At 33.4% G+C, this 13,313-nt stretch overlaps 1 protein-coding gene across 1 annotated transcript in view; it reads right to left on the reverse strand.

The window, feature by feature from the left end:
• Window positions 1–12,028, reverse strand: part of LOC115238633 (putative uncharacterized protein DDB_G0277255) — a gene marked incomplete at its 3' end in the record, with an annotated part of 32,569 nt that extends 20,541 nt beyond the window's left edge. Inside the window, exon 1 of the mRNA XM_029812622.1 lies at window positions 11,713–12,028. Coding sequence (XP_029668482.1) covers window positions 11,713–11,787 — 75 coding nt within the window. The remainder of the gene's footprint in view (window positions 1–11,712) is intronic.
• Window positions 12,029–13,313: the final 1,285 nt, after the last annotated feature.

Here is a 13,313-nt window from a genome sequence, read left to right on the forward strand (position 1 = left end):
AGATATTTTCAAGTTACTATAAACATGGATTAAATCATCACGATTTCGTGAAATATGTTCTCTCTCTCACGTGTACTGAATTTTTTTTTTCGGATAAGTAGATCTAGTATACAAGTTTGCAGGTTCGTACCTGCCTGCAGGTGATCGTACGACTTGTCAGATCGATGAGTCACACGACGCGCGTACCTCCGAGATATCTTTGCATACTCAAAGAGGCAGCTCCAAGACGAGAGACGAATGATTCATCTAGATAGGCATCTCTTTTCTCTCTCTCTCTCTCTCTTCCTTCGTTATCTGTCATGCGAAAAATTCTTCGCAATCGCGACTATGCAAATATGCTGAAAATACGCATTATGTCATGGCTGTGACAAAATCATTCGTTAATTATGTATTTATCGATGAACCGATCGCAGAAATCACGTCCAATCGAAATAATCTCTATATGTGCGCGTGCATACGTTATATGAATCACAAAGATTTATGGTATTTTTCTGAATATGATGTAAATCTCTTTCAAAAATTTATTAATGTTTATTTAAAATTTATTATAAATGTGCAAATCGTTCCTATAATTAATCATATAACTTGATTTCTTAATTAAATCCTAAATTTAATTTAAAAGACTGTAAAAGATCATTGCTAACTAAATAATAGAAATAAATTTATCATAATCATAAAAAAGATCGATTTGTGCAAACGCATATACTTAGATCTCTAAAATTCGCTAACTTCAATTATCAATTCCCCCCAAATTCTTTGCAATTTCTTCGAAATAATTCTTTAGAAAGCCTTGAGACAAATCTTTTTTTAAATTCTTTAAATAGATGTAAGATAAATTTTTCACAAGAGAATCGCGCAGCGAAATCTTTACATTGATTTCTAAAGATTGGCATCAATTGAAGATCAAACGAACAAGCTATATATTTTAATATACATCCCGCGTTAAACTGTTCGGGACGATCGGGGCAGACTTGAATGAACGAGAGGATGAATGAAAGACTCGTGAATCATTCGAGCAGGAAGTTCAAGGTCGCCAGTTACGATACCGAGAGAAGCGCGCGTCTATATCGTATTGTGCGTTATCAAGAACACGCAATGCATGCGGTCATTTGACATCTACTACTTCAAACTCGGGGAAAAGGTCAATCACCTCGGTCGTCAGCTTGCAGAGGAAAGGGGAACGCACTCGCCGGTCATATTCGCCATTAATGAGAAGATAGATGCACTCTCTAAAAATTATTTTGCAGATATTTGAAATATGTACGTATCTCAAAAGTATCTTGAAAATATTCTGTGTGTGTTGTGTGAAAATAAATATAAAAATATTCAAGATATCAAGAATAATCAAATTTCAAAAATATTCAAAAAATATCCTGAAGATAATACTCTCTCTTGGAAGATAAAAATTTAATTTTCTCTTCTATTTTAAATAAATCTACTAACTGTTAATTAAAAATATTATAAAAATTATCTATTTTAAAAGTATTTTCTAAAAAATATTCTGCACAAAAATGTACATTCTGAAAATATCCTGAATACATTCTTTCAAGATGACAATAGATAATAATTATCTTTTTATTTTTGACTAATAACAACTGTATTAATAACTCTTCAGAGAAATTCTTCAAAATTTATATTAAAGAAAAACTGTATTAATCACTAAGCATGTAATGTCCGTCAAAGAGATTAAAAGGCGATAAGACAATAATGAAGATCGCTTTTTGCTCGATGCATCGCGGTTTTCAAAAGGAACTTTCGCGAAAAGCGACGATAATATCGAGAAGACAGATATTCGGTCGCGATGACTCACGCCATTCGTGAGACGCGACATCGTGCATGGAAACTCAGGGAACAAGACGACGAGACGACACGACACGCGGGGTACGCGGGTTCCCAGTTAGTCGGGGGCCAGGGCAACCTCGACGGTGAATGCCGATGAGTCACGAAGGAATTCCAGCCGCGCGAGCACGGTTAAGCCCTGTAAAAGAGAGACAGAGAGAGGGAAGTCTCGGATCCCCTCCCATCAACCTCTCACCTCTAAATCTGTAGACACAGGGCTATTGCGTATCTGTGTCTACTCGCATGTTCTATCGACAATACGTACCCGTACTAGGCTCGTAGCTGCTCTTTGTAAATATTTATCTTTATGTTACATATATTACGTTATTATTTTATATATTTACTTTATTTTTGTGTATCTTAATTTTCTACAATATATATATAATGTAATTGAAACATTACTTTCCAGAGCACAGCTTTCTCAAATGCGAAATAATTTTTTAATTACAAATGAATTTAAACTCGAAATTATGAGTATATTACGAAAATAATTAGAAATTATTTTTTGATTCTATAAATACACAAAAAAGAAATATTTGAAAAATTTACGTTGACGCGGAGATGTACTCATCGAGTGTACTCTTCGCGAAAGGGTGCGGATGCATACGGAACGCATGCATCGTCCTCGCGATGACTCATCGCGACAACTTTGCGAAAGAGGAATACCCGTCTTGCCTTGCGTGTCGTTACATTGTACGTACATGACAGTACTACGGATCACTACACCGTTACGATGACCAGACAACTTGGCGAGCGATGGTCCATTGACATTCGCATATAAATAAACAACACAACTGAATACAAATCCTTTCCTATAATCGTATAAAAATCATATCTAATCTAAAAAATTAATATGATGAATCAATACGGTATTAAGTATCAATTGTGACGTGTTACGCTCCGATTACTATTATTACATAAAACGGAACTTCTCACGCTTCCTGCAAACTTCACAATCGGCAAATCTCTATAAATTCTTTTTTTTTTTTTGGGAGGGGGAGGGGGAAATTATTCACGCGCGTTCCGGAGATTATCTGGCTCGAAGAGGTCCTTTGGAAAGTCATTCACGCCGACGCGAAAAATCGGACCATAATCGGCGCGAATCGGCGAGCAGGCAATCGCAAAATAAAAAAAAATATACGCATTTGTACAAACCCAGACGACAGGATTCGTCGCGGCACAAAGGACTCTCCGGCAAAAAACGGCGGAGATCCAGTCTACCGACGATTCAGATGGAAATTAAAGGAGCACTCACCTGAAACATAGGAAAAAACGATACTTTTTTTAGTCTCATGACGAATTACAATATGAATAGGCGAGACGAGATACATCGGCCCCTTTTTAATCACGAGCCTCCGATATTATACGCCCACCGTGTGCCCTCTGCGGACGTCACGCGACGACCAGAAATTAAACGGATTATATCGGCGATGGAAAGCTCTTTTTCTCTAGTTTTTTTTTTCTGCAGACTAAATTATAGCGATAGATCAGCGAACCAAAATTTATTTACGATAAAATCAACTCATTGTCAGCAGAAATAATACATCCGATATACGTACATACATATGAAATATATCTGTTTAAAAGTATAACATATTAATAAAATAAAACAAATTTTTAATAGAAAAGTAATAAATATCATATTATAATTATCTATATATTTTACACATATTTCAGAAAAATTATATTAAAAAAATATAAAACGTTGGAATTTTTTATTACGTATATTTGTATGCATATGTAAATTTATATCTTTTAGTATATTTAAAATTTTATATTCACCATATCTTTGTATCGCGATTCTCTATTCAAATTCCGGATAAAGTACAGTAAGAAAAAAAAAGAGATTATCGATTATACTTAAAAAGATATTTATACTTTGACGAGGTGGCACTCGTTATTTCGCTTGTTCCTTTAATTGTGAATAACAAACGCGCCAGAATAACGGTTGTATTGTCATTTGCCAAACATCTCGTGCATATTTAGTGGATAGCAGAAGAAGCGGGACGATGTGAGAACAAAGAGACGAAGACGAGAAAAGTGTGTGGGCGTCGTTAATCAGCGACGGCGCCACTCGAGGCGGATTATCAACCTGCGAGTCTCGAGGTGCGTCGATAAAAATGCGTAGCAAAGGAGCAAAAGAGGTGGAGGAAGAGGACGAGGGGAAGAGACCATTGAGAAATGAGATCCTGTAAACTGTCCACGATGTAAACGACCGCACGATCGCGCGCCCGGTTACGTCAGGAACTCGCTGCTGCACTCGCGACGCACATGCAACGAGACACCTGATATATAGAAACTCGTCGACGTGATTCGCACAGCATCGTCTAATATCCGTTTACCGTTAAATAACGGTATTTAGGATTACGATCAATATTGTCAAAATAAGAAAATTATGATTTTTACCTTCACAATAATAAAATAATAAGATTCTTATATGACAAAATAAAAAAAAATTACAGAAACTTTTATTTGAAAATTAAAACAAGGAATTTAAATCCATCTTTTTACAAAAAGAAATTAAAAAATAAAGATATCTTTCCTTGAAGTATGAATTTTCGTATTATTTTTTTTACCTTCGGCCAATGAAAATGATATATGTATATGTAAATAAAATGAATTATTGCATTTCTTTTCAAAACAACGTAAGGTGTATATTTGATTTGTTACAGCAATAATTTTGGTATTTTCTATTATTATCAAGATATTATTAAGTAATTAAAGAAATCATTAGATAACGAAAAATTGATAGCTTATGGAAACGACAAAGACTGATTAACATATCGGGAAAAAAGTTTATACGAAACGAGTTATGCCAGTATGTCAGAATGATAATTTACTATGCAAAGCGCCTGCAGGATCGTTAGTCCTTACAAAGTGCGAGATAGATGCGCCGCTAAATGATTCCTTCGTCTCCACAAGGACACAAGTCAATTGCTTTTTTCATCCGACTTATATATTTTACTGTCATTCATTTAACATCGGTGATTATTACAGGTATAATAAACTCGATGAGCAAGAAATTCTTTCGACATAGCATGTAATAAACTTTTTGCAATCTACAATTAAAACAATTAAATACGCAATTAAACACCCTACTTAAACGCTATTATCAAACCTGATTTTTAAAAATAATGAAAAAATGCTATATTTAAACTCTCTAATGTATGAAAAAATTTTAATCATTATTTCTATCTCCAACTTTCTCTCTTATAAATATCTGTTTTTTAACTTATAATATTAATATAGTTTTATATAATTATCTTTGAATTAATGTTCCCTATATATAATTTGATCGAAATTTATCAAGTCTTATTTTCATAAATCTTAAACATGGTATAATAAATTTTCACTATATTTTAATTCGATGAAAAAATAAATCATATAAATCATTTTTCTTCTAAAAAAAATCCTGAACGTAGGAAACTTAATCACAGAAAAAATATAAAATGTGACAAAAGACGTCCTTGAGAAGCCGCTCTAAAATCTCGCGGCGGTTTTAGCATGCAATATTATTCATCCAAAAATAAATACGCGAAAACGTCGGCGAAACGATGACGCCTAAATTCCTTCAGAAATTTTCCTTCGAAATGCCACGGCAAATCGGCCGCATTCCGTTATTACACGTGCAATTCTCGTAATGTTAAATGATCCGGTCGCCAACTGCAATGCTAACGGGACGCGCTTTAATACGGGCTTGTCGTCCCTATAGAAAGAATTTTGTAATCGTATTCGTAGAGAGAAAGAATGCCAGATAAACATATACCCACGCGCAGGACGAATTTAATTAATTAAGAATAACTTCGATAATGTTTTCATGTGTAATTAAGCGCGGATTTACACGAAACATTCTCGATGCAGCGACATTCTCTCGATGTAATCAACAGATATAATCTGATATAATCGTAAGTTTAAACGGATTTAACTTTACAAAGCCGTTATATATCTTAAAATAAAATTACTCTTATCAGATATAGTAATTTAATTTTTTCTTTTCAGTGAAAGAATAAAGATATATTAAATTATGTATTAAGATCTTTCTAACATGAAAAAGATTAATAAATATATTAGTTAAGAGAAATTAAGATTAATAAATAAGGAGCACTGCATGAATAACGAAATTTGGCGTTTTGATTATTAATAACTAAAGGAAAACAACATTTATTTTAACGTCAATGTTTGAATAGAGAAAATAAAATTTAAGGAATCACATGCGAGACTTATTGACAAATCGATCTTGATTTATCTGTGTCAAAATGTGCGTGTAATATTTTTTATACTTTCTTCATATATATATATTACTTATAAAACATCGTGTAAGTACTAAACGCGTATTAATAAATATAACCGACAATATTTTCTTTTTTTCTGAAACCGATGATTCAGGAATGACATTTTCTCGTTGGAGCTAGAGACGCGCACGTGTCGTGTTTCATACGATTTGCGTGACATTTCTGCGACAACAGAAATACGATTCGATAGCTAAGCTACATGTCGTGAAGGCGATATTCGATGCCGCAGCGACTGACCAGTCGGTTAGCCAGCCAGATTTACATCGTACCACGAGACGATACTTATCCGATATATGTGAACAGTCATGTAAACATATACACGTACAAATGAGGCGAACTCGTTTTTCTGACGAAATTAATAACTGATTTAAAAGATATTAATTTCTTCAGCGATGCAAAGTGACTTTTTTTTAAACTGATTTTAAAATTTACGCCAAAATGATCTTTAAAAAAAAGAATATTTCGATGACTGTAGATATTCATTTTTTTAAACGTATAATTTCGTATTAATTATAGATTTTATGCAAGATAATTATCTCCATTATATTTATGAAAATCGAATTAAATGCCAACGATTGGGTAATTTTAAAATATTACATCTATATCAACGCAACCGTTTACATAAATATTAATGAAGACTACAAGGAAAAAAAAAACATACTAATCTTAGAACACTATCTATGGTCTATCGATCATTCTTGCTAGCCTCCATATAGTTTGGAAAGATTTCAGCTTTCTAATATTATTTTCGTTTTCTCCAAATATCAGATTATTTATGGTATTTTAAGAAGTTGCAGTTTAGTATATTTGTGAAATAAAAGATTTCTAAATAAGAATTTTTGAAAGTTTCTTGAGTTATTACATTATTGCTCTAATTTAGTTTTCAAGCAACCATAATCATAAGTTTGTGCGGACGATCATTTGAGTCGATCAAGAATTCATCGCAACAACTATAATCTTTAAGTGTTGTATGTTACACAAATCAATCTCTTACTCGTGTCGTCGATTATTATTTCATACTACAGCCATAAGTTAAGCGCATCCTGCTTCCGATTTGATACGCGAAAGCTTATTAATCTTAATAGAAAACAATTAGATTCCCGGAAGTGATTTCAATGTATTATTGATATATCCTTTCCAATGACAAATAAAGTAATAAAAAATTAAAGAGTGACTGCCTGTAATATGATATTTCCGTCGTACTTCTATCGAAATCACTTAGAAGCTCATATTGTAGTTGTCTATTTAACAATTAATTTCTGTATTTGCAATTTTTATTATAATATCTATGTATATACATTAATTATATTATGTAATCATAAGAATCAACAGAAAGAAAATTATAAGCTAAATAGTCTTCTTCCTAAATAATTTCTAAAGTTTTCGAATAAATTTTGTACTAATCATGCTGTAAATTCATCATATTAATGATCTTTAATTTTTACGTTGCATGATATTAATCATAGCGTTAAGTCTACGTTAATAATCACTCAAATAAGCTGAAAATTCATCACTCACTGTAACTACAATAATCTATAAAGAGATAAAATTGTATAGGTTGATAAATAATCGACCTATATTTTATAAAACAAATTGATTATGTGGTAAAAAACAATTCTAAATTCCTATTAAAACGAAGATCACGATCAGAAAGACATGGTTAAAAAATATATAAAATGTTTTCTTCGAAAATACCGTTATGTACGAAAAAACAGCACTTCGTCTCCCAACTCTCGACAATTTAGCGCGAGTTATACTTAATGACCAACTGTTTGAACTGTCTTAACGAGATTACTACCTCCGTCAATTTCTTGTTTTACACATGCTCACTTCGAGAATACAGAATGAAGGAAAAGACTCTCGCATAAAGATAGAGTCGTAATCAAAAGAAAATTTAAAAGCACCAATTGCAAAGCATGTAACAATTTTCTAATAATTCAATATTATCAACTTTTTTTTAAAATAAAAAACAAAAATTATATTTGTTACTTTTAATTTTAATTAGAACAAATTTCGCATCACGAAAATTGATTATAATGAGCAAAAATTTAGCTTTATATGCAAAAAATAATAACTAAAATTTCATATACAAAGTAATTTTATAATAAATAATTAAAACGAGATAAAAATTAACTTAATTCAACTTAATTTAATTTCATAATAATTGGATATTCTTATATTCTTCCCAATACTTTAATAGTATTAAAATTTTCACAGATGCGCGAGTGTAGTTAGCGCTTTTGGACAAAGACAGAGAACGAAGAGAATCAGAGAATGAAAGAGAGAGAGAGAGAGAAAGAGTGCAAAGAGAAAAGATCCGAGAGTGCCGCCTACAGAGAGCGGATGCCGGGTCGGTGGGGTCACCTCTTCAGCAAAATGAATCTTTTATGCTTCTCTTATACCGGAGTCGCTTTTACAGCGCTCCTTCGCGCGTCCTCGAGAATGCTCTGTTCTTTCTCCAGACTCGATAAGAAAAAGTCGGCCCGGCGCGGTTCATCGATTAATCCGACGACTGAATGAAATCGGAGCAGGATTTGAATTTATATGCCGATTGTAAAGAAAGAAAAATTTGCGTAATTATTTGAATGACAAACTATTTGGAAAGTCGTGTACATTGTGCAAAATAAAATTCAAAGTATTACATACAAATCTTAATATTTTTTAAACCAGATAACTTTTTTAAATTTACACCCGTATATATGTAAATACATCTTAATTTGATACTAGATAATTTTTAAATTAAATGAACCTTATAAATTATATAAAATTTTGCAATTATATAAATTGTGCATAAATTTAAAAAAAAAACATGTAAAATTTGAAATTAAATTATATATAATTTTAGATCGCATAAATATTTTTTGGTTACATGGGTTTTTTACATTTTATGAATTTTATACGTGTTTAGCATAAAAATATCACTTCAGACAATATTTTTTTGAACAAAAGCGGGAGAAAAGAAGGGATAAATTTATCTTGAAAATAAATACAGACGCATAGAGCATTTGTACTATCGCCTTCGGGACTTAAATTATGAATGACTGGGAACTAGTATGACAGGCTGAAAAAGGGTGATTAATGTAAGTCTCGGGAGGAAGCGGCCACGGCCTACAAAAATTCTCGGCTTCCTTCGGGCTATTTCGGACACGAGCCGCGACGGCGGCTTTCCTAATTCGAGGTCTCGCTTCGCGTGCGTGGAAGAGCGAAACGCCGCCGCGGGCATCTCAGTATCCTCCCTCGCTCTCTGTTCCTCTCTTGCATACATTGATATTAATGTCATCCCAACGGCCATGGGGCATTCGCTTAATGAGAACGATCGCCGCTCGTGCCACGAGCTATCCTATTATTCAATTCAACAATGCGACTTCACGTGTGCCATGTCGCCTTCTAATTGCCTGCCAAAAAAATTCCTAGTCGTGTCTTTTTAACTAATTAAAAACGGAATTTTTAATCACATTTTTAAATTCTCTTTACCAAAAATTATATATATTATAAGAGAAACTATTTTTTTTGTATATTTTATACTTAAAGCAACTCTCTGCCTATAAAGTAATCCAAAAGAAGCGCATATAGTCTCTTATTCGCGGATGCTGAATCTTCAAATTAAAAGAAACGTTGCAAAATGTCGATATTTTTTTTTCTTTTTATGTGATATAATAAAAGATTTAAAAAATATCTAAATGTGTGCTAAGAATTTCTAACCATGAAAAAATCGCGTTATACTATCAGTTATTTTTTATATTAAAATATACATATATTCTTGTGTTATATATATCCTCTATAATAAAAATATCATATACATATATAATATATTTATATATATTTATAATATTATTATAAATTTTCTCAATGCCTCATCGTCATTTCAATAATAACGATTGATATAAAATTGTTATTAACAACGTGTTGCGATAAAATCAAATAAAAAATAGTAGAGCATAAAAAAGACACTAATGAAGCCGGACGAGATGAGACAAATGCTTTTCTACTACAAGGAAAAATCACTCTAAATATAACGAGACCTAAATACAACATTGCAGCGTGAGTGTTACAGCGCGAAATTGCCACGGTCCGCGAGAAAATTATATTACATACTTGAAGATACATCTCGTAATCCTCTTAGTATATATGTGAATTTCCACTGTTTCCTCATCATGCAATTAATTCAGTAATATTAATATGGATTTATAGCTAGAGATATAAAACATCTTTAATAAATCGAGGAGTCAAGGCAAACAGCATCGACAAATTGATAGCCGTAGAAAATATCTGAATCGATTAATTGATATGTTTTGTGAACTAAATATTCAATAAATTATGGATAGTAAAATATTTATAATACATTGATAATAAACATATCAGAATACATGAATAAAATACGAATAAAATTTTCAATAAATATTAAATGCTAAAATATCAAAAAATGTTTGATTAATAAATGATGCTAAAAAAATGTTGAGAAAATAAATGTTTAATAAAAAATCATTTTCTTATCTAAATTTATTTCTTAATTATGTAACAGCTAAGTTAATTTAACACGACTAATATTAAAAATCCTGCAAATTTTTTCCTCTAAGAATACATTCTGAATAAAGGTCATTTATTATACAGTATTCTAGACTTTTATGAGCATCGTATAAAGATACTAGTTTCGAATCACGTAAGATTTTTTTTTGCGCATTAACATGTATATCCAGGAGGAAAAAATTGTTTTGCATCAACATGCAAAATATGTAATTGACGTTTTAATTTCGCGATAAATAAAACAACATGTCTGTAATTCTTGGTGACGTTTGCGTTGACAGAAAAAAAGAAGTCACGTTTTCGCAGCTGCAAAGACGAGAGTTTAATAAACTATCAGAAACAGAGAGAGACTCGGTTTGTCGCCATTACATAAGTTACTACCAGCTGTTCGCTGAATTCGGCATCAACCAAAAAAAGATTGCACAGCTCGCCAAGCATAAATGTAGCGACGCGCCAAAAATATCATCGGGAAAAATATGCCGTAGCAGCGTGTCTGCTATTTCCTTCGCTTCATCCCCTCGTTATTTTTAAGAGAAAAACTCGTACGTATCGCGCTTTGAAAAAAACATTAGCCACGGTTAATTATTCGATTCAGTTTCGAATCGTGAATCGGTTTATAACCCGACAAATTTTTAACGATCCGTAATGGGATCTCATATATTGACGATTAAGACATAGGATGTTCTCAGAGTTTAATTTTTATTCAGATTCTGCGATCAATTCGCGATCGTTTTTTTTTTTCATAAAAATAAAATGTCAACACGATTGCTTCCGAATTGGAAGGACATGAAAAAAACGATTTATTATAAACGAAATTTTAGAGATAGAGTAAGCGGATTTTTTTCAATTAGAACAATTAATATTTTAGGATTTTAATTATTAAAATGCAATGTTTTAGAAATATGCAAAATTTCTTATAACTTCAAAAATTAACTCAAATACTAAATTACGATTATTTAAAAGTACAGGAGGAGATAATTTTCATAAAAGGATTAAACCGATTATAAAATACAATAGATACAAATGTAATACGACATCTTGTATAAGATCTTTTTACCTTCGTGTGAAGACCCGAGAAGAAGGTACGCAACGGCGCGGAATACGACGACATGTTGATCTTGTTGACGACCATTGTTATGCTAGCTGTCTTTTAGCTAGACTTCCTCCTCGCGATCCGAAGTCCGAAGTCTTCTTTTATCCAGTCGTCAGTGTCGCTTGTCGTCTTCAGTGTAACATCGACGTGACACTACGCGCCAGAAACAACACGTTCGTACTCTCGTTTCTACCAAACGTACTTATCCGCACGCTTCGTCTCGAAATATTGCGACCATTTCAAAATCTTCCTTGAATTATGCTCCGCTGAGGAATTCATCAGCAATCCGCGAAATCTTTGACGAACCAGGCGGACTTTCTTGGACCTTCTTGCATATGAATTTTTGCTATATAAATTTTCCTCGCTGAAGAGATTCTTGACCGAAATATATTTAACTATCTAGTTTCAAGTTCGATGTGTATAATAATGCTGAATATGAATGCACCAAAGCCTGAGGATATCTTGAAAAATTCGTAAAAGTCGATCGTAGATATTTAGATTTATTTCTCTGAGATTGACGCACACTAGAACACGCCGAATAAATTTCCTCTTCAAGCGCCACTACTCCAAGATCCCGTTTTGACGTTTGTTAAATATCGAATGGAGCTTGTCAAACGGATTCTACCTTCAAGGCGGAAAATCGTAAAGTCATCAGATGCTAAAGACCCATATCCAGCCTCTTGTTTTCATTTATATCGAACGAAATGCATCCGATAAAATAATTCTTTTCGGAAGATTTTCGTTTGTGAACGTTCGAAAGAGAGCAAGCGAAAATTAGTAATCGCGTTCTAGAATCTCGCGCTTATCTTCACGCATCCGATCGGAATGCGTCGAAGAAATCTTTTTTTTGATAAGCACTCGAAGGAATCCCAAAGTGGTAGACTGCGCAGCAGCGACAGACCGTGCACCTTCGAGATGGACGCGCGCGAGAATACTGAAGGAGAGCGCGTCGGCGGCGATGCTATATATAGCCTCCCTACTCCAGGGGATCGAAACGAACGGGGCCCTCTTCAGGGGGACGCCGGATAGCGGTGATTGTTACCGTGACCTTCGAACTCGGAGGGATGTGTCGCAGGATATCCCGAGGAGGGATAGAACGTCGACCATTGGAAGCTGGACAGGACCAACATCGTGGTAGGATCGGGTAGAGGCCGGCCACGATGCCATGGAATAATGACGAGATCGATTCGTCGTCGCTATTTGCGACTGGGATCGATCCGATCTAAGAGCGAGAACGCCAATGTGAGTGGAGCGAGACAGTGGGGGATGTTATGGAAATACGGGGTGACAAGTGTTCCCTTTTGTAAGTATGCATAAAACGACCGACGAGATCGCTGAACATGCCAAAACATGGTGAAACGATTTGCATTAGTAAGCAAGTATCACCTTGTACGAATATTCGTTCTAACCGGAATTGTAATTTTAGAAATAATTTTCGCAGAGGATGGCAATTGATTAATGTTTTTTTTCTGAAATTGATAGTAATTCTATAGAATCACTGGGTATGGTGATAAGCAATTTCGAAATGCAACGAGTTTATGCTCACTTATATTCTATCATATATT

Source organism: Formica exsecta, unplaced genomic scaffold (assembly GCF_003651465.1).
Source record: "Formica exsecta isolate Colony F162 unplaced genomic scaffold, ASM365146v1 scaffold352, whole genome shotgun sequence".
Classification (NCBI taxonomy): domain Eukaryota; kingdom Metazoa; phylum Arthropoda; class Insecta; order Hymenoptera; family Formicidae; genus Formica; species Formica exsecta.